Here is a 21,845-nt window from a genome sequence, read left to right as displayed (position 1 = left end):
CCCTGACCTAACCGCGGTCCCCTGTGATGACGGTGACGTAATGCCACACTTGAGCTGTGTGTTCCTACTCTCCTCATGACACTGAGATGCCTCCCCCATCAAGGTGACCTCCTCCGGGAGCAGGTGAGGCATCGTAGTCACCTGTGTGGTTTTGGTACCCATAACCGGGCCTGGCACAGTCCGGGGTGTTTGGTTCATGCCTGAGGAACCGAGTGGGCTCATTTTAAGTGTCGTGTTAGGAATCACTACAGAGGACAGAAAGGGGAGTTTAAGAGGTCTTCAGACACCTGAGGATCTTACACCGTTCTGAATCTGGGCCTTGGTCCAGTTCCTCGCACAGAGTCAGAAGCTCTGCAGGAGTTTAAATCGGGGGAGGCGTCCATGTCCCAGCACAGGAACAGACTGGAGCCTTTGGGCATGTCCTCTGCTGGGCTCTGCTCATGAGATCACAGAGCCTGGATCATATCATGTCTCAAAAATCCACACTTGGCTTTCAGGGATCCCCTGGCTCTTCTGCTGAGCTCCACCAAGCATATGTGATCCAGAGGCAGCCACAGCTGCCAGGGAAAATCCATGCTGGGACTTCCCTACAAGGCCATTGATGAGCCAGAAGTGTCAGCCTGAACTTCACGCAGGCAGAGCAGACCAGGCGTGCCCAGGGCCCAGGGCCGTGGAGAGGCAGCAGCTGGTTCCAGGGGCCCCAGACTCTGAGCCCATTGGGTATAGATGGCCCCATGGACGCCACCCCCCCCAAATGGCATACATGAAGCCACTTAGGCCTGATGCAAGCAGCCCCTCGGTGCCCCTCCCCTGGGTCTTTAGAGGGTGCTGGTCTTTTCCATAGAGAAGCACATGGACGGTATCAGAATGCAGGACCAGGTCTCCTCACTTCTGCCCTGCTGGGTCATTAGGCAGGGTAGCCTCTGAGGACATGGAGGTTTCGTGAAGACGGGCAGGAAAGATTTCTGGGGTGATCTAGAGTCAAGCATAGTGTTGTTTTCATGCTTCATGCACAAATGGAGCCTCCCACGCATCTCCCTCCCCTCATGGGGCTACTTGACTGCGTTCTCCCCCACCCCCTAGGCTAGGTGGGTAGCCGAGTTCTGCTTAAGGGAAGGCTGGATGTAGTGCGGGGAAAGACTGCGTTTGTACAAGTCTGAGTGCCCAGGCACCATTCTAGCTTCTAGGCAAAATGAGGGAATACTCAAAATGGTCCACAGTAGTGCTTAAGCTCGATATTTAGGACACAGCCTAGGTTTTGAACAGTGGTGGGGAATGGGGGTGGGGGAGGAGTAGGCAGTTAGATGGTGGATTTGAGTTGGTGGGGGAGAGAGATCTCCTTTCTCCCCAAGTCCCAGGCCCCCTATAAGTCCCCCCCAAATGACTGGGGGCAGGAGAAGGAATGGGCAGGCAAGCCCTCCCAGCAGGATGCCATCTTCCTCGGACTTTTCCCTGAAATTAGGGCCCATTTAGGGGAAAGGCAGGGATCAGGAAGTGACCAGTCCCGCCTCCATTTCCCAGTCCTTGTCCTCACAGATCCCCACCCACCGCCTGCTGGGATGTCAAGCACACACATAGCCAAGAGCCTTCCCCTGCCTCACAGACACAGCCCAGCGAGAGCCACTCAGAAGTAGAGAAAAAGAAGGCCACGCCACATTTATTCCACTTCTTCAAGGTGCAGGCCTCTTATCTCCTTTGGGCACTGGGCTTACGGGCCTGTGCTCACTGTTGACAGTGGCTGGCTGCGTCTCCCAGAGCCCGGCAGTGCCTCGGGCAGAATGAGGAGGGCAAGGGTCCCCGGGGACCTAGCACCTGGCCTTGACCACCCATTCTCTCAACCCTGCCAGGCTCTGCCAGACCAAGAGTAGAGGCAAAATCAGGCTCTGGAATGCCTGGGGCTGAGGGTGGGGAGCCCCAGAAATCGTAGGAGAGGGGAGGGTTGTATGTTCCCTGGGAAACCCCTTAAGAGGAAGGAAGACTGAAATTAGGTCGCTTGACCTAGCATCCTAGGGGAACCCCTGGAGGCCTCCTCTTCTGTTCCCTGAGAAGTGAAGCCCCGTAAACCAGAAGAGGTGGGTGGGCAGATCGATGGGAGTGATCTGAGTCTCTTCTCCCCCCAGGCGGCCTGCCAGCTTTAGCCACACAGGCCCGGGAGACGGAGGAGCCGTACCTGAGCCTGTGTGAGAGAGACACAAAGTTCAGCCCAGGCAGTGTGGCCTGTCGGAGATGGCCTGGCACCCCAGGTCCTACTGTGCTGCTTCCGGCAGAGAGGCAGTGGAAGGTAATGCTGGTGACATCTCCCAGCTGTTGGCCGGGAGAGAGGTAGGCTGATGAGATGGGACCAGACATCATCCTGTGTTAGGTCCCGCACTGCAGGCAGGAGAGCGGGCTTTGAATGGTTCTAATGCTTCAGGATGTCGTGCACCCCATGGAGCTCGGACCTCAGGAGTCAGGGGCCGACGGGGGCCTACTTAACCTGTAAGGAAAGCTACCAGTTAGCTTCCCCCACCTAGGCAGAGAAGCCTGCAGCCCGTAACCCGGGACCCAACACACTCAACTTTCAGGAACACCCAGCCATTTTATCCTGAGCTGTCCCCTCGTCGTGTCTTTGACCCCCAACTCTGGTCCTCATCCCTGACTACACTTTAGAATCCCCTGGGGAGTTTATAAAATCCCCAGCCTCCTGCGGCACCAGAGTCTCTGGAGGCAAGACCTGGGAGCCACTCTCTTCAAAGCTCCCCTGGTGAATCCAGTGTGGCCAAAGGTCAGGAGCAGCTGAGGTGGGGAGAGGAATTCAAGTTGTTTCTGTAGGCTCTTTGGCTACAGCTCTGCATAAGGAAGTGAAAATTCACTAAAGTTTTGAGTTATCTGTAAATAAACTCCATATCACAGCAAGAAAAATTTATGTCAGCACTAAAATTGGAACTTCCTGCCCACGAGGGCCGCTTGGGAAAGAATTCTGCCCCCCACCCCCTCCTTGCAAGGGTTTAAGAGGATGGATTCTCCCCTTGCTGGGATGGGTCAGGGAGGAGCTCCCTCCTCAGCCCAAGGACCCTGAAAGTCAGGAAACCCGCAAGTTCTGCTCCTGGCTCCCCAGCGCCCAACACTTGCCATTTAGTGAGCCCTTTCCTCTGTGCCCCTCCTCCCCAGCACATGGTGTCTCTCATCCTGCTTAGGCCAACCCCAGGGAGGGGCACCATTCATTCCTATTTCACAGGGGAGGGAACCGAAGCTGAAAGCAGGACAAATCTCCCAGGTTCATGCACTTTGTACAGAGCAGCCAGGAGTCAGGTCCTGTTGGAATTTCTGCAGATTCTTTCCACTGCGCCCCAGTTGTCCCGTGGGGAAGCGACAGACTAGGCTGATGGGAAGGGTGTGGGGTGTGCGCGCACGCATGCACAAGTGTGTACGTATGTAAACAGGCACTCTGACCTTCAGGGCAAGGACCATCCTTGTTGCTGAGATTAGGTCCCCCCTTCTCCTTGGTATTAAAAATGTGCTTTATACAAGCAGGACTACTAGAGGGCAGGGCTTTTTCCCTTTCAAATGCGCTTACTTGGATATGTGAGAAGTTGGTCAGTCTGTTATTCCCCAGCTCTCTTTTGTGAATGTCACTGGTGCAAAAAATCCAAAAGTCTGAGCCCTGCTGCACCCCCTGTGGTTCACCTTGCCCCCCACCCTGGGGAGGGGACCCTAACAGGAGGTGATCCAGAGTCTCTGAGGCTGGGCCCGCAGCCTGGCAGCCCTGGGAACATGTGCACAAAGACAGAGCCCAACAGGGCCGGAGAAAGGCCTCGGGCAGTTAACCCACGTTCTGTGCTGCGGTTTCCTGGTGTGGGACATGGACAGCAGGACTCTATGGATGGTTGCAGAGGCTGAAGGGCTCGGTCTGGGGCAGGCATCAGGCAGAGTCCACATTCTCAGGGAGCAGGATGTGGCCACAAACCCACGTGCTTCCGAGTCCCCCTGTCTGACTTTATTGAGGCTCACGTCCTCAAGACTCTAGTGAAAGCCTACACCTCACAAAGATGGCGACCCACCTAAGGACAAGGCCAAAGCTCCGACGTGACTGGAAAAGGGACACCTGTCATCAAACCTGCATGGGCAGGCACAGGGACCCAAGGGTGGCTTGAGGAGCCGCCCGTCCCCACACACAGTGGGAGCTCCTTACCCTTCAATGATGCGGTTGTTGTCCTGAAGGTCGAAGGCCAGCAGCTTCACCTCCTCGCAGAGCTCCTGCATGCTGTCCAAGGCAGAGGCAAGAGAGGCGGCTGTGGCTGAGGCCCAGCTGCCCGCCTGACCCCTTCCCCAGGAAGCCTGCCACCCAGACTCTCTTGATTCCTGCCTCCCAGGCCTGAGGCAGAACCCCTTGGGCTCTCACCTCTGCACCCTCCCCCTCCCCCGCTATTCCCTTCCACACACACTTCCCCTCTTCTCTCCAGCACTTACTGCAGAACCAGGTCTGTCAGTGCAGAGCTGGGGTGGGGAGCTGTGGGGGGTGCTGAGACCTGAGCCCCCATTGTTCTGTCCTGAAGGAGCTGGTGAGATAACTGGTCAAGGATCTGAAGGGAAAGCCACGCTTTAGTCAGGAGGGGGGGCCAGCAGGTGTGTTTCTTTGTAAGGGAGGTGTGAGTAAGGGTAAGAAAAGGGTGACAAAATGGCTCCCAGCCTGCATCCCTGGGGCACCCAGAATGCCCAAGCCTTTCCCACAAGCTCCTGCTTCCCACCCTGGGAGCACGGCTGACACAGCCACCCTCCCTCGACTGTGCTTGGATTTAACGGTCCAGACTGTCCAGTTCTCCTCTGGGTCCAGCCTACAACGCCATGGCCCAGCCCAAGCCAGGAGCTCCAGAGAAGGGGCAGGGCAGCCCAGCCAGCCTCTGAAGGGATGAGGCTGGCTACAGGTGCCACGGGCTGGGGACCAGAGAAGCAGCCTTCCCAGAGCTGCCTGTGTGGGGGTCTCTTCCCAGAGAGCAGACTAAAAGACCACAGAGAGTTCACGTGGCCTCTCTCAGGAGTAGCCTGGACACTTCCCGGCTCCACGGGACCCGAGGAAGATGTCCCAGAGTTCTGGAAGCTGTCTGTGCAGTGACCTTCAGTCTCAGATCACCAGGAAGTGCCTTCCCTTCCCTCTGTCCCCACCTCAGGGCACATTTGTATGTTAGAGACCTCCAACCCCACAAAGTGCTTGGGCTTGGTTGAAGGCAGCCCTGCCCAAAGGCAGGGGAATGGCCCCGTGGCCCCAGGGTGCCGGATTGACCTGGCTTCCTCTCGGCAGCCCCGGTGCCCCCTGAAGATCTCGCACCTTGCTGAGGCTCTCCTGGGCTCCCTGGGCTTCTGTGTTAAAGGCAGCCACAGAACAGCTGACCATACGCAAGTGGATCCTGGTCTCGTGCACCTCCCTGGAGAGAGCAGGTAAGAAATCAAAGCTGGGTTTGCTCGTTCTGACAGGGGCCCATCCAGCCACCCTTCGGGTCACCACACAGACACAGGGAGAGGCTTTCCAGACAGCGGAGGATGGAGATGATGGGTCCTGGCATCTGCCCCCGTCACTGCCTCTTGCCAGGTGTGCCCTCACCTCTCACAGAGGGCACTTCTGACCGAGACTGTTGCGGGTCCGAGCAGAACCACGGCGGGAGTGCACAACCACATGTGCCTGCGCCCACCACACATGCCAGTGAGGACGAGCTCGGGGCCAGGTCAGGCTCCAGACAGAGGAAGTCCACCCCAGGGCACTTACTACGGGAATGGCCCCATTTCCAGAGCAAATCAAGGTCAGGACTCTTCTACGAATTCTCTTTTTCTCTAAGTGGAGGGAGTGGGCAGGACCATTTTCCCCACTGCACGAAAAGGAAACCAACCCAAGGACAGATAAACCAGTGGTTGATTCTCACCCCTGCCTACACATTACAATTACCTGGAGGCGCTTTTAAAGTGCTGACTTGCAAGCCTGACCTCAGACCAATTAAATCAGAATTTGGGGTGGGGTGGGGTGGGGGGGTGGAGGAGGAGCTGTGTTCTAATGTGAGGATGGGTGTCAGCCCCACAACAAGCCCACAGGTCATACAGGCCTGGGAACCTGCCCTCTCTTCTCAGGAGGGGCCGGTATTCCCACAGGCAGGGGAAGGAGGGAGGGACTCATCCGAGAAGGGAAAACCCAGAACTCCTACAGGGGGCCGTCTGAGAGGGTTCTATTCAAGGGCCGCATCCCACTTCTCCCCAGAGAGGGGGCTTCCCAACACAACCACCTGGAAACATGGAAAGAAGCCAGAGTTTCCAGGCAGTCATACCCACAGACTAGTCTTTGCTACTTACTAGCTGTGTGGTATTGAGAATGAGACCTGTGCCCTGAGCCTCAGTTTCCTCATCTGTGAAGTGGGGTGATCGTGTGTACTGCATAGGGTAGATGTTGTGGGATTAAATAAGCTAACGTACAGAAATCACCCAGGTGCACAGAAAAACCCCTCATGTTCTGGTCTTTGTGCCTTTACTCCCACCTCCCCTCAGTTAGGGCTCTGCAAGCCTGAAGGGCCAGGCTCAGACGGGCCCTGGGGGTCCACGAGCTCAGCTCAGTGGGGAGGGTCCGACTGTTACCTCATCCACTTGCCGTGTGTGACTAGAGATGTCTGGTACTTCTGCACGCACTTCTCCTGGAATACCTGCAGGAGCCTTTTGGCTAAATGACCGAAATTCACCCTGAAAAGACGGAGAGACCCCCAGGCACAGAGATAAGCAACGAGAGCCACTCGTGCACAAGGGCAGCATCCCTCAGTGGCCACCGCCTCAAGGCCCGCGGCAGGGCTGCCTGTCCCAACAAGCAGGAAATGATGCTTGCACACACGAACTGTGGAGATCGGAGTGGCTGGAACACACGACCCAGCAACAGAGAGATGTGGGGGAAGGACAAGGGGGCCTCAGAGAACACACATGCTCACAGGCTCAGTGCTCACAGGGGAGACGAGATGGTTCTGGAGAGACTGAGAGACCGTGTGTGTGTGTGTGTGTGTGTGTGTGAGGGTTAGGGACGGGTGTAGAGCTGGGGGAGTAAGTCTACAAATAACCACTGAAGTCAGGGAGGGTCTCCTGCAAGAGGAGAGTCCAGCATACAGAGGAGCAGAGAGCAGTGCGAGGGAACGCTCCGGCAGAGGTCAGAAGCCGGAAGCGGTAAGCGGGGAGTCAGTGAGGGCAACGAGGAATGGAAATATTCCAAATAGTCTTGTTCATACTAGAAATAAACCCAGTTACATCAAGACTGCTTCAGGGAAACCTCCCTCTGAGTCAGCTACACGATCTCCCTCCCCTGACCCCAGATAACCTGCCCCCACATTCAGTTACCCGCTTTTCTTCTGCCTAAGCTACGGCCCGGATCAGAGCCCTCCACCCCATCCGGTCAGGGACAGAGTATCGCTCCTGGCGACACCCACCCTCCCGCTCACCCACCTGCCAGGGGCACGGGCCACTCACTTATCCAGCTTGTGAATCTGCTCCTCGTTGTAGCCGAGGCCTGAGGGAAAGAGACAGGAATGGTGTCGCCTGTTTAATTAGTCAATGAAACAGAATGCCACAAGGGTCTGGGGACAACTACAAAGATGAAGGCAGCTCAGCCTGGGCCCTCAAGAGCTCAGTGGACCCAGGAAGGTCAGGAGTGAAACAAACAGCCAGGAAAGGGTGTGTGTGGGGGGGGGGGGGGCGGGGAGGGGCAGGCATGAAGCTGCAGAGAAATTGCCGTAAGGCTCCTGGGGCTGGGGGTGGAGAGATGATACTTGGGGATACTTTCAGGCGGGATGTGGTGGATGAGGACCTTGAAGGACGCGTGGTCAGCCCCAGCTCCTCCTCCAAGGTCATCCAAGACCCCTCCGGAGTGGCTGATGCCTGCAGTCTGTGGGCCCCATTCCTGACCATTCGAGCTGCAGGCAGAGCCAGCTGGGCTCTGCAGCAAGGGGCTGGATAAGCCGGGCCACCACCCTGTACCTCGCCTTCATTCTCTACCTCCCCCCTTCTTGGACCAGCCACTTTTGCCAGAAGAGCTGGTTTTCGCCGCTTTGGCCACCTCCTGCCAATGCTCACCGAGCTAGGGAGATGCTGCCCCCTCCTGGGCTTTGAGGGAATGGGCCTCCCGGGGATGACCTGACGCGGGAGTTTTGCCTTGCTGCCCCCTCCCGGTTCCCTAATGGCAGAACCCACTCCCTGGGATCTTTGTCCTGGGCCCTGCTCTCAGCTCTCTGAGCACTCATGGAGTCCCAGCTCCACGTCCCAGCCCAGCCTCCTGGTAGCAGGAGGTGGTGGGCAAGTGACCTCATCTCATCGAGTGGGCTTCCTCATCCATCGTCTGTAACACCAGGACGGGTGTGAGGAGAGAGAGAAAACCAGGAAGCATATTTTGGAATGGCTTCTTTCAACACTCCAGGGGGTAGCAGTCAAGGGTTATTCTTCCTTTCATTTTTAATTTTCATAAAGGACTCTTGCAGACCCATGGAAACAAAACTCTTTGAGGTTGTAAAGCAGAGTGGTTAGAAGTGTCCAGACCTGGATTGCTTGGGCTATTTAGTCTCCCAGGGTCTTGGTTTCCTCACCTATAACTAGGGGAGAGTAATGGTGCCTAGTGAGGTGCTCAGAAGGGTAGTGATGCTAGGATGATGGAATCCCAGTGACGAAGGCAGAAAAGCCTCCGAGGTTCTCCTGAAATCACAGCAAGGAGGCCAGCTGGGCGTCAGGAACAGGAGAGTCTCAGTTTCCCCATCTCCTGTGCTGCTCCCCTACCCCTCTACAGCCAGACCCAGAGGCAGGACTGAGGCTCCCACGGAGACAAGATCATCCGGATCTGTATGTCTGAGTTGGCAGCCACGAGACACAGGTGGTACTGAGCACCTGCCGAGTGGCTAGTATGACCGAGGAACTGAATTTTATTTTAATGTAACTAATTCAACAACTTAAAGCTGGAGCAGTGTAAAATATTGTTTTCCCATGGAACACAGCTCTATGGCTTTGGTGAGACGACAGCTCACCTGCCAAAAAATTAGCTTCTGAACAGAGATGTGCTGTGAGTGTCAAAGACACCAGGATTGTGAGCACTTAGCATGTGCCAAAAAAAAAAAAAAAAAGTAAAATATCTTTTTAGTAATTTGGCTTATGTTGATTACATGCTGAAATGACAATTTGGACACACTGGATTAAATAAAATACATCATGAAAATTAATTTCACCTGTTTGTTTTTACTTTTTAAATTCTGGCATGTAGAGAACTCAAAGTTAGGCGTGTTACTGGCATCACATGTCTACGGGTCAGTGCTTTTTAGATAATTCTAGGGATGGAGGAGAACTTGACACTCAAGACCAAGGCCTTCACACGTCGGGAGATGCTTGCTACGTGGGTGGAGAGGGAGAGGGTTGGCTCCTGGTGTGTTAGTCCCCTAACCCCAAGAGTCAACTGAGGTCTCCCAGGCCCCCAGGTCCACAAACCTCCCCTAGGTTCCATCCTACCCTGTCCCATGATGGCAGTCACCTTGGGCAAGCAGCTGCCCATCCCTGAGCCTGTAAACGAGCTGCCCCCACCCAGAGGGTCTTTGTGCAGATGAGTAGATAACACAGGCTAAGTAGTTGGCCCAGTGACTACACGACATTTCTTCAGATCCTCCCTTATCTGGGAAACCTGGCTGTTTTAATCAGCCAAAGACACAGCAGGTAGGCAAACATTCCTTAAACTGTAAAGTGCCCTGCAGAAGTGAGGGGTCTCTTTCAAAGGCCACCTCTCCCATAGCAGCCAGGCTCCAGCCAGCTGAGTCCCCCACCCATGCCATCTAAGCCTCTTACATGGCAATAGGTACAGGCTTCACGTCCCTCAGTTCACAGAGGGACACGGCCTAGACCAGCTGCACCCCGGCTGGCCTCACATGCACCATCCACATAGGGGCCTCCAGCGGCAACACCGGTGCTGTATTGAGAGAGAGCCGGATAAGCAGAGGGAAGGAAGGAAGGAAGGAAGGAAGGAAGGAAGGAAGGAGAGATGGGAGAGAAGAGAGAGAAGAGAGAGAGCAGGGAGGAGTTCGCTCTCCCCTTGGCTCACCTGGCCTCATTCTGGATTTCTTGAACTGTTTGTAGATGAGGTTCATCTTGTCCAAACAGCACTGAATCTGCTGGATGCTGTGGGCAGGAGACAGGGACCAGGCAATGGGAGACTCCAACAGCACAGAGGAAAGGGTGAGGGGGCAGTTGGCATGGCCGGTGGGGGGCGGGGGGCTGGGGTAGCGGAGGAGCTGCCTGCCTGAGGAAGGAGCCTCATTGCCACAGTTTTGGGGGCTAGTCTGGAAATGAGAGTGACCTTCCTGTCCCTAAGCTTGTTTGAAGTGCCTTGGGGACGGCCCGCCACCTCTCATTCCCATGCTTATTCCTTCTCTCACTGCCTCTCTCTCTCTCTCTCTCTCTCTCTCTCACACACACACACACACACACACGCACGCACATACGCACACAAGGTATTGAGTAAGACATAAGATAGACAAAAAGCCAAGGGGGACAGGCCACGGAATGGCCTTTGCTATACTAGAAGGCTTGAGAACAGAATCCAGGAAGGACCCTGAGAGACTGAGAGCCTGAAAGCCTGGCAGTGCCTGGGGTAGATGGGAGAGGAGCAGAAATCTCTCTTCTGGTCGCCTGGGAAGAATATAAACATTGCCCTCTTGGTATATTCAACGCCTGACACACAGAAGGTGCTTCAATAATGAATCAACAATCCCTGTCTAAAACGAGAATGAATCCAAGGGTCCTCAGTCTTGCCTGGAGGCAGGGGAATGAGGGAGATGACCTCCCAAGGACCTTCACCTCCAAGGGCTTAAGGTCATTATTGTTTCTTCCTTCCCCCTTTCAGGCTGGATACAAACACTTTGTTTGAGACGTTAGTGTGTGTGTGTGTGTGTGTGTGTGTGTGTGTGTGTGTGTTGTGGGGGGAGAGGTGCTCTTCCTCACCCTCAGGCCTGTTTAGCTCCACTTCCTTCCTGAAGTCCCTCCCAGTGACCCCATCTCAGCTATTTCTGGAGCTGGACTCTGGGCAGGGCCCAAGCGGGTTCCCAGGGCTCTGTGGGTCACCTGCCCTTTGGAGAACCTGGGTGAACAAGACCTCACCACCAGTTTTTAGCCAAAAGACTCGGGCTAGATACGGTCTTCTAATTTTAGAGAGGTAATTCAGTTACATAGGCTGTATTGTGGAAGAGCCCGAGTGAGGCCTGGCTCAGCATCCCTTGTGAGATACACCCCAAGTTCAGAGAACTGTAAGAATGTTCAGTGTAGGTGGGATAAAAGAGACTCATGCCAGCTGAGGTCAGGTTTTGCAACCAAAACAAACCAAACCCAAACAAAACAAACCCTACTGCTTTCAGAACTCTTTGATTTTGGAATTGAGGGCCTGGGTTACCCATCTGTGTAGGCACTGAGTGACTGATCAGGGCCGAGCCACATGCACCAGGCTGCGAGGGGGGGGGGGGGCCCATTTTCACGTTTGTTGAAAGACAGAATGAGGCTATAGAGGCTGTAAGTCCCTGGTGTAGGCCAAGACCATGGGTCTGGAGGTAGGCAAACCTGAGCTGAAATGCCACCACCGTCACGTGTCATTGACCGGCTGTGACCCAGGGCACATTAACCTCCCTGAGTGAGCTTCCGCATCTACCAAAACAGCGTGCTAGTGGTATTGTTATTTTGAGGATTAAATGAGACGCTACAAATAGTAGCGCCAACCCAGGGATTGAGCAGAGCAAGGGTTCACAATAGAAATGGAACAAAATTATTCTTTTATTTAGACCCAGTGCACCTGCGAGGATTTCTAATTTGCTCTCTGAACTCCCAGAGGGGTGCGGGACCCCAGATCCTTTTCTACTTCTGGCCAGTCTCAGGGGACGGTCTTGCACATTCTTGGATCCCACACCACTACCCCATGCCCCAGCACCCTTGCCGAGATAAGGGAGAAAGCGGATTGATTCCTAAAAAGGCTACTGGACCTTCTGAGCTGTGCACCCCTGCCCCCACCCCCACCCAACCAGAAAGGAAAATCCCACAGACCTTCTGTCCGCATGTACCTGATCCCGGTTCTTCATCAGCTCAGAGCTCAGGTTGCTTAGGCTCATCTGGGTCTCTGTGATATCGTGGGCATATCTGGAGAGGGCCTCAGCCAACTGGAGGACAAGAAAACAAAGGGCAGACCCCCAGAGGGTCCTCAGCTTGGGGTGCTGGTGGCAGCCTGACTTCCCCCCAAACTCTGCGCTTGACAGTCCACCCACCCCCCGGCCTCACTCACAGCCCGCAGCTTGGACCTCAGCTCTGTGACTTTCTTCAGTTCCTGCATTTCAGGCATCCCAGCCACACTGCTGAACCTCCAGGGAAGGACAGAGAAAGGACATGTCTGGGGGATTGGGAGGCAGAGCTCCGTGACCGCATGCTGAGTATGACATCTTTGGGGCAGCCTTGCTGGCTTCTGGGGTATGTGGGGAGTTTTGTGGTCGGATCAGAGGAACCGACTTCAAGAGGCCCCTACTCACCAAAGTCGTGCCATTGCTGAGCACTGCAAAGAATCAAGATTGAGGTGGATGGAAACAACGTGAATCTATGAAAATTCAGAGTCCATGAAGCAAGGCGACTGTTAATGAACTCCTTACTAGGAATATTTACAACTAAAGGAAAAACTGAATTTTCTTCCCAGTAGATACTGTATTTCATGATAACCGATAGCTTACTAATAAGGGGAAGCTAGATTTCATAGAATACTAGCCAACAGTATTCCAGGACCTGGTATTATTAGCATCGTGTTGCCCCCAGTGAAATTGTTTGTTTGGGGATGGTGTTAAAACAAATGACTCATGATTAAGGCACGGACACTTGTGTTCTGCCAAAGTGACAGCACACTGGTTCTTTCACAGGGAAAATGTGACCACACAATAGAGGAATTAGCCTGTCCCCACCCAACGAGGGGAAGATATGAAGTGTGCTCAGTGTCACTAGCACGTATTTCGGCAAAAAAAATGTTCCACTTGAGTCCATCCAGGCTTCAGAACTCTCAGTTTATATAAAATGCTGGGAAAGAGGGAAAAAACCAAAGGGTATCGTGAGGAAGCACTAGGCAAGTCCAGAAAGTGGGACAATGGGTGTTGTCCCTCCAACATGCTGGTGTCATGAAGGGGGAGGGGAGAGGCAGTCTGTCTTGATGAAAATAGATTTAAGGAGCATAACAACTAAACACAAAGTGTGGTCTTGGATTGGATCCTGGTTTGGACAAAACCAGCTAGAAAAGTAAAGCAGGGGGCTACTTAGGGAACGTTGATTATAGATGGCTTTAGATGAGATGAAGATGTATTGGCATGGGGTTGGAGAGTTCATTAGCTGAGAAAAGCAGGTTCTAGAAGAGCAAGTACTATAAAATCTCATGTTGGTGAATATATATATTTTAAACACATAGAGTAGAAAACTACCTAGAAGGACGTGCACTACTCATGTGTGACAGCCTAGCCCTGGGTGATAGGACATAGCACTTTTATTTCATGCTTGCTTATCTGTATTCTCCAACTTTCTACAATTAGCATATACTATTTCGATCACGATAACACTCAGGGGAAAAGAATCCTGTGCTTTGGCTTGGGAATGGCGGGGGTACGGAAAGCAGAGGGGAGAGAATTAGGAATGACGCGGAAGCCTCATGAGGGTAGGGGTGCCGCCCACTTTGTTCACCATTGTATCTCCAGTGTGGGGCAAAGTGCTCAGCACACGATGGTTCCTCAATACATGGTTGTTGAATGAATTAGTGAATGTACACATGGATTTCAGGGTGTGGAATAATTGCTGGCAGAAGAGGAGGAGGCCGACCTGGTCGAGCTGGGCAAGGAGGGCAGACGGGTGTGAGTGCTACTCATAGGTGCCACCTTGCCTGTCTTGCACGATCTGGGCTCAGTCACTGCAGCTCTCCAAGACTCAGGTTCTTCATGCACATAATGGGGAGATAAATCTCCTTCCTGCTGCCCAGTAGAGTGTTCGTGGGCATCAAACAGGACCTCAGAGCTAGAGCTCTTGGCTAGAGAGCATGGACACACATTTTTGGTGGTGGGCGTGGGGGAAGCACTGGGGCTCCTGGAGCAAGTCCTGGCTGCCTGAACGGGGCCACGGCATGGCAGCGGCTGCCAAAGACGACCAGGGAGCTTCGGGACACAGGCAATGACACTCTGCCAAAGGAGCCTGGCTTCGAAAGCCCGTCCTGGGGAGCCCGAGGCAGGAGGAGTGTGCTGTGGGAGAGGTGAGCAACCAGGATGGGCAATGGCAGCCACTTTATGCCTGGTGCTTGTTAAAGTACCCCAGACTCCAGAACCGACAGGTCGAAGGATGTTCAAAAAAGAATGGGATCACAAAGCGTCAGAGGCAGGAGGCCTCAGAGATCATCCAGTTCTCTCATTTTGAAAAAGGGGTAATAGTGGCTCAGGTGGGGAGAGATAACAGTGGCCTGAGGTCCCTAGTGAAGAGCGTGGACTGGCCCTCTGACTCTCTGCTCAGTGATCTTCCCGCTGTCTGTACTCCTCCTTGGTGGGAGGCTGAGATATGAAGCAGGCACTCCTGAGCCTGACTTCTCTAGACACACCAGGCCTCCAAGGGCCCTTGCAGCCAGAGTGGGAAAAACAGCAGCCAGCAGACCCGGGACTCCAGGCCCAGGGCTGGGCTGTCCCTTCTCCACAGTCCTCACAGTCCAGGGCAAGTGGGCAGACAAATACCATAAATATTTTCTCTACACACTTCTTTCCTGTTCAAGAACCTACAATAGACCTCCAATGGCCATTTTATTGGGGGGTCCAACCTGCCAACTGGACCTTCTAGGACCTCCATGCATTCTCTCCTCTCCTTTCCACTCCTCCACCTTGCTCTACCTTCACTCGGGGATATTTTCCATTTTTTTCCCATTTTGACTATGGCTTCAACAAACATCACCAGCATCCCTTCCCCAGTCTCTTCAATCACAACCCCCTTTTCTGTCCCTGCACAGGACCTCCCAACTCAAGGTATTCTCTTTCACTCTGGCCTTAAAAGCTTTACCTCTTCCAGGAAGACCTCCACGATTGCCTTTCCCCATATCTAGTCTTTCTTTACCCAACCATCCTATCACCTGGGAAGAGCTACCTCCTGCAGGGGAATGTGGGCCCCTCTGTGCATGGGGCCACATCTATCCCTGAACCCCTTTCTGTGCTCTGGACAGAGCTTTGAGGAGCAGTGCTGGTGCCCCTGCAGCCCCTTATCTCTACCAGCCAGGCCAGAGACTCTGTTCCTGACATCTAGAGACTCTCCTCTGCCTCCTCCCGCACCACTACCACCCTATCTGCCCCATCATCAGCATTGCTGCTGCCAAGCAAGGGAGCAGTGAGTCAACCCACTGCTGGGAAACTCCCGGGACCTTCCTGAGGATAAGGGCCAGGGGGTGTGAGGGGTGGGGATATCAGGCATGTTCACGCAGTTTCTGCTCCTTGGTCATTACGTGTTTCCTTCTGGTGGGGAAGGCTTTCCTGGGCTGCAGAGCCCCCTTCTCTCAACTGTACCATAGCCCCCATGCCTTCCAAGATTCGGGGGGCTGTGCCCACGGCTCGGAAGTGCTCCGGCCAATGGAGTCCTCCTGCTTCTCATCTCCAGACTCTTTGGCTTGGTTCCCTCCTCCCCTTCTTCCCAGTCTCCTCACATCTGGCCCATCACCCCTAATTAGCCCAAGTCCGAGGAGCGGTGGGCATGGGGCCCCAAGGCAGGGCCGGGGGAGATGAAGAAGGTGAGGACAGAGACAGTAGGAAGAATGTGGAGGATGAGACCACCCAATCCCAGCTCTGTCAGGTCCAGGGGGATGCCGTGCTGCTCTGGGGCTTGGGACCTGCTGAAGAAGTGCCCCCATGGGCCCTTCCCCCCACCCCCTGCAGTGTCTGGGTGGCAGGGGAGGCATGCACAGTCACCTAGCAGGGTGGGGGATGAGGGAGAGGGCAGGAGTGCCCCCTGCACGCCTGGATGGCAGGGAGGGCAGGAGCTCTGGGTGTGGGGAGGCGAGGGGCGTTATTGGAAATATTGGGGGTGAAGAGCAGGCAGACAGAGAAGGGCTGAGGGGTCCGAGCCAGGATCACACCTGCAGCAGCCCACCCTGCCCTGGGTAGGACACCCACCTCTCCGTGCCCAGGCTGCTGCTGAGGAACAGGAGGGCCATCCGCGTGACCTCCAGCGTCCGCCTGCATGTGGCCTGGAGCATCTCCCTGCCGAGGGGTGCTGAGTCAGAGCTCTGTTCTCCCCGGGGACCGAGGGCACAGCACCCGCGGGAATGGCCCCCGGACCGTGAGGCTCGCCCGGTTTGCCCTCTCCATCCACCCTCGGGGTACTTACACGAACCAGTACAGCCCCCGAAGCATTAGTTCCTGCCCGGCCAGCAGGGCCCGCGCCAGCCACAGGGCCTGGTAGCCAGCGCCCAACACGGTCTGAAACACACAGGAGGCAGCGGTAGGTTTCCCACCCGACCCCCTGCGCGGCCCCCCCCCGCCCCCCCCCCCCCCCCCGGGCTGCCTCTCACCTTGGCAGTGCTGTAATCCGCCTGCAGATCCACTTTGGGGAAGAACTTGGGGATGTCCTGAGCGGCTGCAGACAAAGGCCCTGTCTGAGGGGGTCTGGACGAATCCTAAGTTCCTCTTTCCTCATTCACCACGCACATCCCCCCCCCCCCCCCCGTCCCTCTCAAGCCTCCCCCCTCCCCCCCCCCCCCCCCGCCCCAACCCTGAATAAATGCACTTTATGTGCTCCTTTACAAGTGCAGTCTCTCACTGCCCCCTTATGTCCTCTTTGGAGAACTGCAGCCTTACATCCAAGGTCCCAGAAACAGCCAGAAGATGGGCTAAAACCACCCTCATGCCCAGGAGTCTCAAGGTTAATTCTCCTTTCCAGCATTGGAGACTCTGAGGAGGATGGCACCAGCATCATTCAAATGAGAAGGAATGATACTTTTTCTAGAACTTGGAAGACAAAGCTCTGGGCCCCTGACCACCTTTCCTTCTCTCCATCACCTTGGACTCCTGCTTCCTCCAACCCAAACTATCTGAGGCCTTCCCACCGATTGCAGAGATTGTGGAAACATTAAATCCAGATCCCCCTGTTTCGACTGAAGTTTCTTTCACAGCTCCGTGGCCACTGCGAAGCCCAGGGAGGGAGGTCAAGCCACCTGCCTGAGTCACATGGCATTTTAGTCACATGTGTAGAATTAGAGGCCAAATCTGCCTTCTGCACCCTTGGGGTGCAAGGAAACACCCACAGAAACATTAATCGATACCTTGGATCATAAACCCCTGCCCCTCGTAGCAAAGAAGAGCCAGCCTGAGTGGCCCTACTCACGGTCCCTGAAGGCCAGCCCCTTGGGGGTCTCGCTGGCCATGCTGAATAGGGTCAGGGGGCTGCTTGCTGTCGTGTGGGCGATGTGCTGCGCTGAGAGGCTGGGCTCAAGGACACAGACATGACCCTCAAAGAGGTACTCCTGATGCTGGGGGGCCACACTGGTCTGCTTGTACACGGCTTCCAGAAAGATGGCTACCCTAAACACACAAGGGAGTTAGGGGGAAAGGGGGAGGGTAGGAAGTGTCAGTAGTCAGGGTAGGGGTCCAGGGGACCCAAACCCCAGCTAAGTCCTTATCCATGGAGAAGGTCAGCTTTTCAAAGGGAGGGACCGGGTGACTTCCTCTCTTATCAAGGGTGGAGAGACAAAGGTTGGAGCTCATGTCTTAGGGTGGATGGAGACAGTGGGAACAGAACACAGGAGCTCCAATACCCAGCCTCTACCTTTACACCCCTTTCCCGTAACCCTCCCAGTAAAATTCACCTAGTCCTATAAAATGCTCCAGAAACAAAGGGTTCCATGAGCAGTACTTTTGGGAAACACATTGCCAACACACGCACGCACGCATGCACACATGCACAGAGGTACCCCTCAGATTTCTAATGCACATTACCATCGTAGAGATTGTTGAATCTGTGGAGTCTAACAGCAAGGAAGAACCGTTTTACTTTAACTTTGTGGAACTAGTATTTTCCAAACTCGGATTGGACCCAGAAGCTCTCCTATCTAAATAGCCCACACAATGCCGCCTGGGATACACCCTTCTGCTTGGGTAGAGAAGGTTCTCGGGCCTCCGTTGCTTACTCACGTATTGTGGGCGTGGATGTAGACGTGGTGCAGGACCGCCTGGGACAGGGAGAAGACATGGACAACAACTCGCTGCAGGATGTCACTGGTCTCCGCAAAGAACTGGTCGAAGCCCCAGCACTTGGCCTGCTCCACCTCCAGGATGTTGGCCAGGATGGGCACCAGCTGGCTCTGCAGCCCCCTGTGCCCCAGGACATGCAGACGGTCAGGAGGGCCCAGGTCCCAGACTTGTCCTCTTGGAGTAGGTAATAGGGCATTCCCTGAGAATGTCCCCAAGAGCTAGGACCAAGGCGGTGGGGCAGGGTGGGATGGGGAGGAAGAGCTGGAAGAACCCATTCCGGCATGAGGATGGAAACAGTGAGGTGGAAAGGGAAAGTCGTATGCCCCAGCTGACTTCATGCCAGGGGCCTCCGAGGTAGGGCGGGACTCTCAGCAGGGGTAGGTGACACCAGCCCAGACTCCAGTCTGTCTGCCCCTCCTGCAGGGCCCCACTCACATGGACAGCCGGCAGGTGATGGGGAGGGTGTAACTCCACTCCAGGGGCCCGTTCTCCCGCCTCTGAGTGCCTGCGATGGCCCCGGCCGGCTTCTCCGTGGTGATCCGGTACCTGGGGCGAGGCAGGACCAGGTCAGCGGGGCTCTGGCCCATCACACTTCACGGGATGGCAAACTCAGCGTGGAGGGCTCGGAGCGTTGGTTCCCATCAGTCAGCCACTCCGAATCAGCTTGGAAACGGAATTTGAGAGTCCTGGCCCTCAGCCAACAAGATTCCCAGTCAGGCTCTCGGCCCCTTTCCACTGTCCACTTCCTCCACCCCCTTACTGCACATCCCCCGATCTGGCCGGCCTCGGCACCTCTGTCCTCGCTGTGCTCCACTTCACAGACCCTCCCCTCCCTTCAAAGTCCCGCCTTCCCTGACAGCCCCCGCCTGTCGATCTCCTTCCCCTTGCCCTAACCTAATCCAGGTTCCACACAGCTGGACCCCTGAGCTGAGGGTGGGTGTTTCGACCTTCCCACGAATCTACCTTAAACCTCTTCTGCTCTGAGCAGTGCCCTCAGTGGGAGCAGCCACCGACTGAAGCTACTTCTGGAGCAGCCGGCAGGAAACCTGGGAAGGCCTCCCACAAGGGATCAGGGCCTGGGTCCTTGCCCCACCTTTGCCCCTGGCAGGTTCCACAAGCTTTGGAGCCTCTGCTGAGATGGGGGAGCCACTCGTGGAGGGAGGCTAAAGGGAAGCACTGAGCTGAGGGACCGTGATCATCTCCCATCAGTCAGGGCGGGCTCAGCTTCCTGTTTCATTGGCTGGTAACAGAGGATCGGAAAGGAGCCTGGGTGGGGGTGGCCCAGAGGAGGACCACAGAGTGAGAGGTGGAGTAGGAGATACAGCAGGGACCAATGGAGGAAGGTCCAGGGCCCGTCCCTTCTCATTCCCTGTCCGTGGCCCACCGTACATCATCTCCTTGTTGCGCCGTGGTCCACCGAAGGGGACGAAGGGCAGGCTGCCGGTGGCTGCGTGGTACAGGGTTACCCCAATGCTCCAGAGATCCACGGTCACCCCGAATGTCTTCTGCTGGGGCTTGCGAAGCACTGCCCGTTCATACATGTCAGGGTGCTGCGAAAGGGAGAACGAGAGGGCAGCCACGGAGATGTGGGTGGGCAAGGGCTGGAGCCCCCATCCATCAGACCTCCTTCCACCACCTTTGGTGAAAACAGAACTATCAGAACCATCTCCTTTGTCATTTCAAAAATGGGTATGGGGGCACCTGGGTGACTCAGTTAGTTAAGCATCCAATTCTTGGTTTCGGCTCGGGTTATGATCTCACAGTTCATGAGTTCAAGGCCTATATCGGGCTCTGCACTGACACCAGAGCCTGCTTGGGATTCTCTCTCTCAAAATAAATAAATAAGACCAATGAAACCAAGAGTTGGTTTTTTGAAAAAATAAACAAAATTGACAAACCTCTAGCCAGGCTTCTCAAAAAGAAAAGGGAGATGACCCAAATAGATAAAATCATGAATAAAAATGGAATTATTACAACCAATCCCTCAGAGATACAAACAATTATCAGGGAATACTATGAAAAATTATATGCCAATCAAATTGGACAACCTGGAAGAAATGGACAAATTCCTAAACACCCACACTCTTCCAAAACTCAATCAGGAGGAAATAGAAAGCTTGAACAGACCCATAACCAGCGAAGAAATCAAATCGGTTATCAAAAATCTCCCAACAAATAAGAGTCCAGGACCAGATGGCTTCCCAGGGGAGTTCTACCAGACGTTCAAAGCAGAGATAATACCTATCCTTCTCAAGCTATTCCAAGAAATAGAAAGGGAAGGAAAACTTCCAGACTCATTCTATGAAGCCAGTATTACTTTGATTCCTAAACCAGACAGAGACCCAGTAAAAAAAGAGAACTACAGGCCAATATCCCTGATGAATACGGATGCCAAAATTCTCAATAAGATACTAGCAAATCGAATTCAACGGCATATAAAAAGAATTATTCACCATGATCAAGTGGGATTCATTCCTGGGATGCAGGGCTGGTTCAACATTCGCAAATCAATCAACGTGATATATCACATTAATAAAAGAAAAGATAAGAACCATATGATCCTGTCAATTGATGCAGAAAAGGCCTTTGACAAAATTCAGCACGCTTTCTTAATAAAACCCTTGAGAAAGTCGGGATAGAAGGAACATACTTAAACATCATAAAAGCCATTTATGAAAAGCCCACAGCTAACATCATCCTCAATGGAGAAAATTTGAGAGCTTTTTCCCTGAGATCAGGAACATGACAGGGATGCCCATTCTCACCGCTGTTGTTTAACATAGTGTTGGAAGTTCTAGCATCAGCAATCAGACAACAAAAGGAAATCAAAGGCATCAAAATTGGCAAAGATGAAGTCAAGCTTTCACTTTTTGCAGATGACATGATATTATACATGGAAAACCCGATAGACTCCACCAAAAGTCTGCTAGAACTGATACATGAATTCAGCAAAGTTGCAGGATACAAAATCAATGTACAGAAGTCAGTTGCATTCTTATACACTAACAATGAAGCAACAGAAAGACAAATAAAGAAATTGATCCCATTCACAATTGCACCAAAAAGCATAAAATACCTAGGAATAAACCTAACCAAAGATGTAACAGATCTGTATGCTGAAAACTATAGAAAGCTTATGAAGGTAATTGAAGAAGGTATAAAGAAATGGAAAGACATTCCCTGCTCATGGATTGGAAGAATAAATATTGTCAAAATGTCAATACTACCCAAAGCTATCTACACATTCAATGTAATCCCAATCAAAATTGCACCAGCATTCTTCTCGAAACTACAACAAGCAATCCTAAAATTCATATGGAACCACAAAAGGCCCCGAATAGCCAAAGTAATTTTGAAGAAGAAGACCAAAGCAAGAGGCATCACAATCCCAGACTTTAGCCTCTACTACAAAGCTGTCATCATCAAGACAGCATGGTATTGGCACAAAAACAGACACATAGACCAATGGAATAGAATAGAAACCCCAGAACTAGACCCACAAACGTATGGCCAACTCATCTTTGACAAAGCAGGAAAGAACATCCAATGGAAAAAAGACAGTCTCTTTAACAAATGGTGCTGGGAGAACTGGACAGCAACATGCAGAAGGTTGAA

General features: G+C 53.7%; 1 protein-coding gene across 10 annotated transcripts in view; it reads right to left on the bottom strand.

Moving 5' to 3' along the window:
- Positions 1-218: 218 nt before the first annotated feature.
- The window catches only part of IKBKE (inhibitor of nuclear factor kappa B kinase subunit epsilon), a 28,437-nt gene continuing 6,810 nt past the window's right edge, over positions 219-21,845 (bottom strand). For 4 of the 10 annotated variants that reach the window (XM_040462042.1, XM_040462047.1, XM_040462043.1 and 1 more), the window contains 16 exons: positions 19,620-19,780; positions 18,666-18,776; positions 18,171-18,350; positions 17,365-17,561; positions 16,553-16,617; positions 16,369-16,460; positions 16,155-16,241; positions 12,284-12,359; positions 12,049-12,161; positions 10,064-10,140; positions 7,465-7,504; positions 6,595-6,696; positions 5,306-5,402; positions 4,450-4,562; positions 4,172-4,243; positions 1,625-2,476 (listed from right to left, as the gene is read on the bottom strand). In XM_040462042.1, coding sequence (XP_040317976.1) covers positions 2,443-2,476; positions 4,172-4,243; positions 4,450-4,562; positions 5,306-5,402; positions 6,595-6,696; positions 7,465-7,504; positions 10,064-10,140; positions 12,049-12,161; positions 12,284-12,359; positions 16,155-16,241; positions 16,369-16,460; positions 16,553-16,617; positions 17,365-17,561; positions 18,171-18,350; positions 18,666-18,776; positions 19,620-19,780 — 1,617 coding nt within the window. In that variant the 3' untranslated portion in view covers positions 1,625-2,442. The other 6 variants (XR_005786594.1, XM_040462048.1, XM_040462045.1 and 3 more) reach the window with 6 other exon arrangements.

The sequence above is a fragment of the Herpailurus yagouaroundi genome, unplaced genomic scaffold, assembly GCF_014898765.1.
Source record: "Herpailurus yagouaroundi ecotype Mexico unplaced genomic scaffold, PumYag 308, whole genome shotgun sequence".
Classification (NCBI taxonomy): domain Eukaryota; kingdom Metazoa; phylum Chordata; class Mammalia; order Carnivora; family Felidae; genus Herpailurus; species Herpailurus yagouaroundi.
Note: the sequence above shows the minus strand (reverse complement) of the source record. Positions and strands in the feature narration are given on the sequence as shown.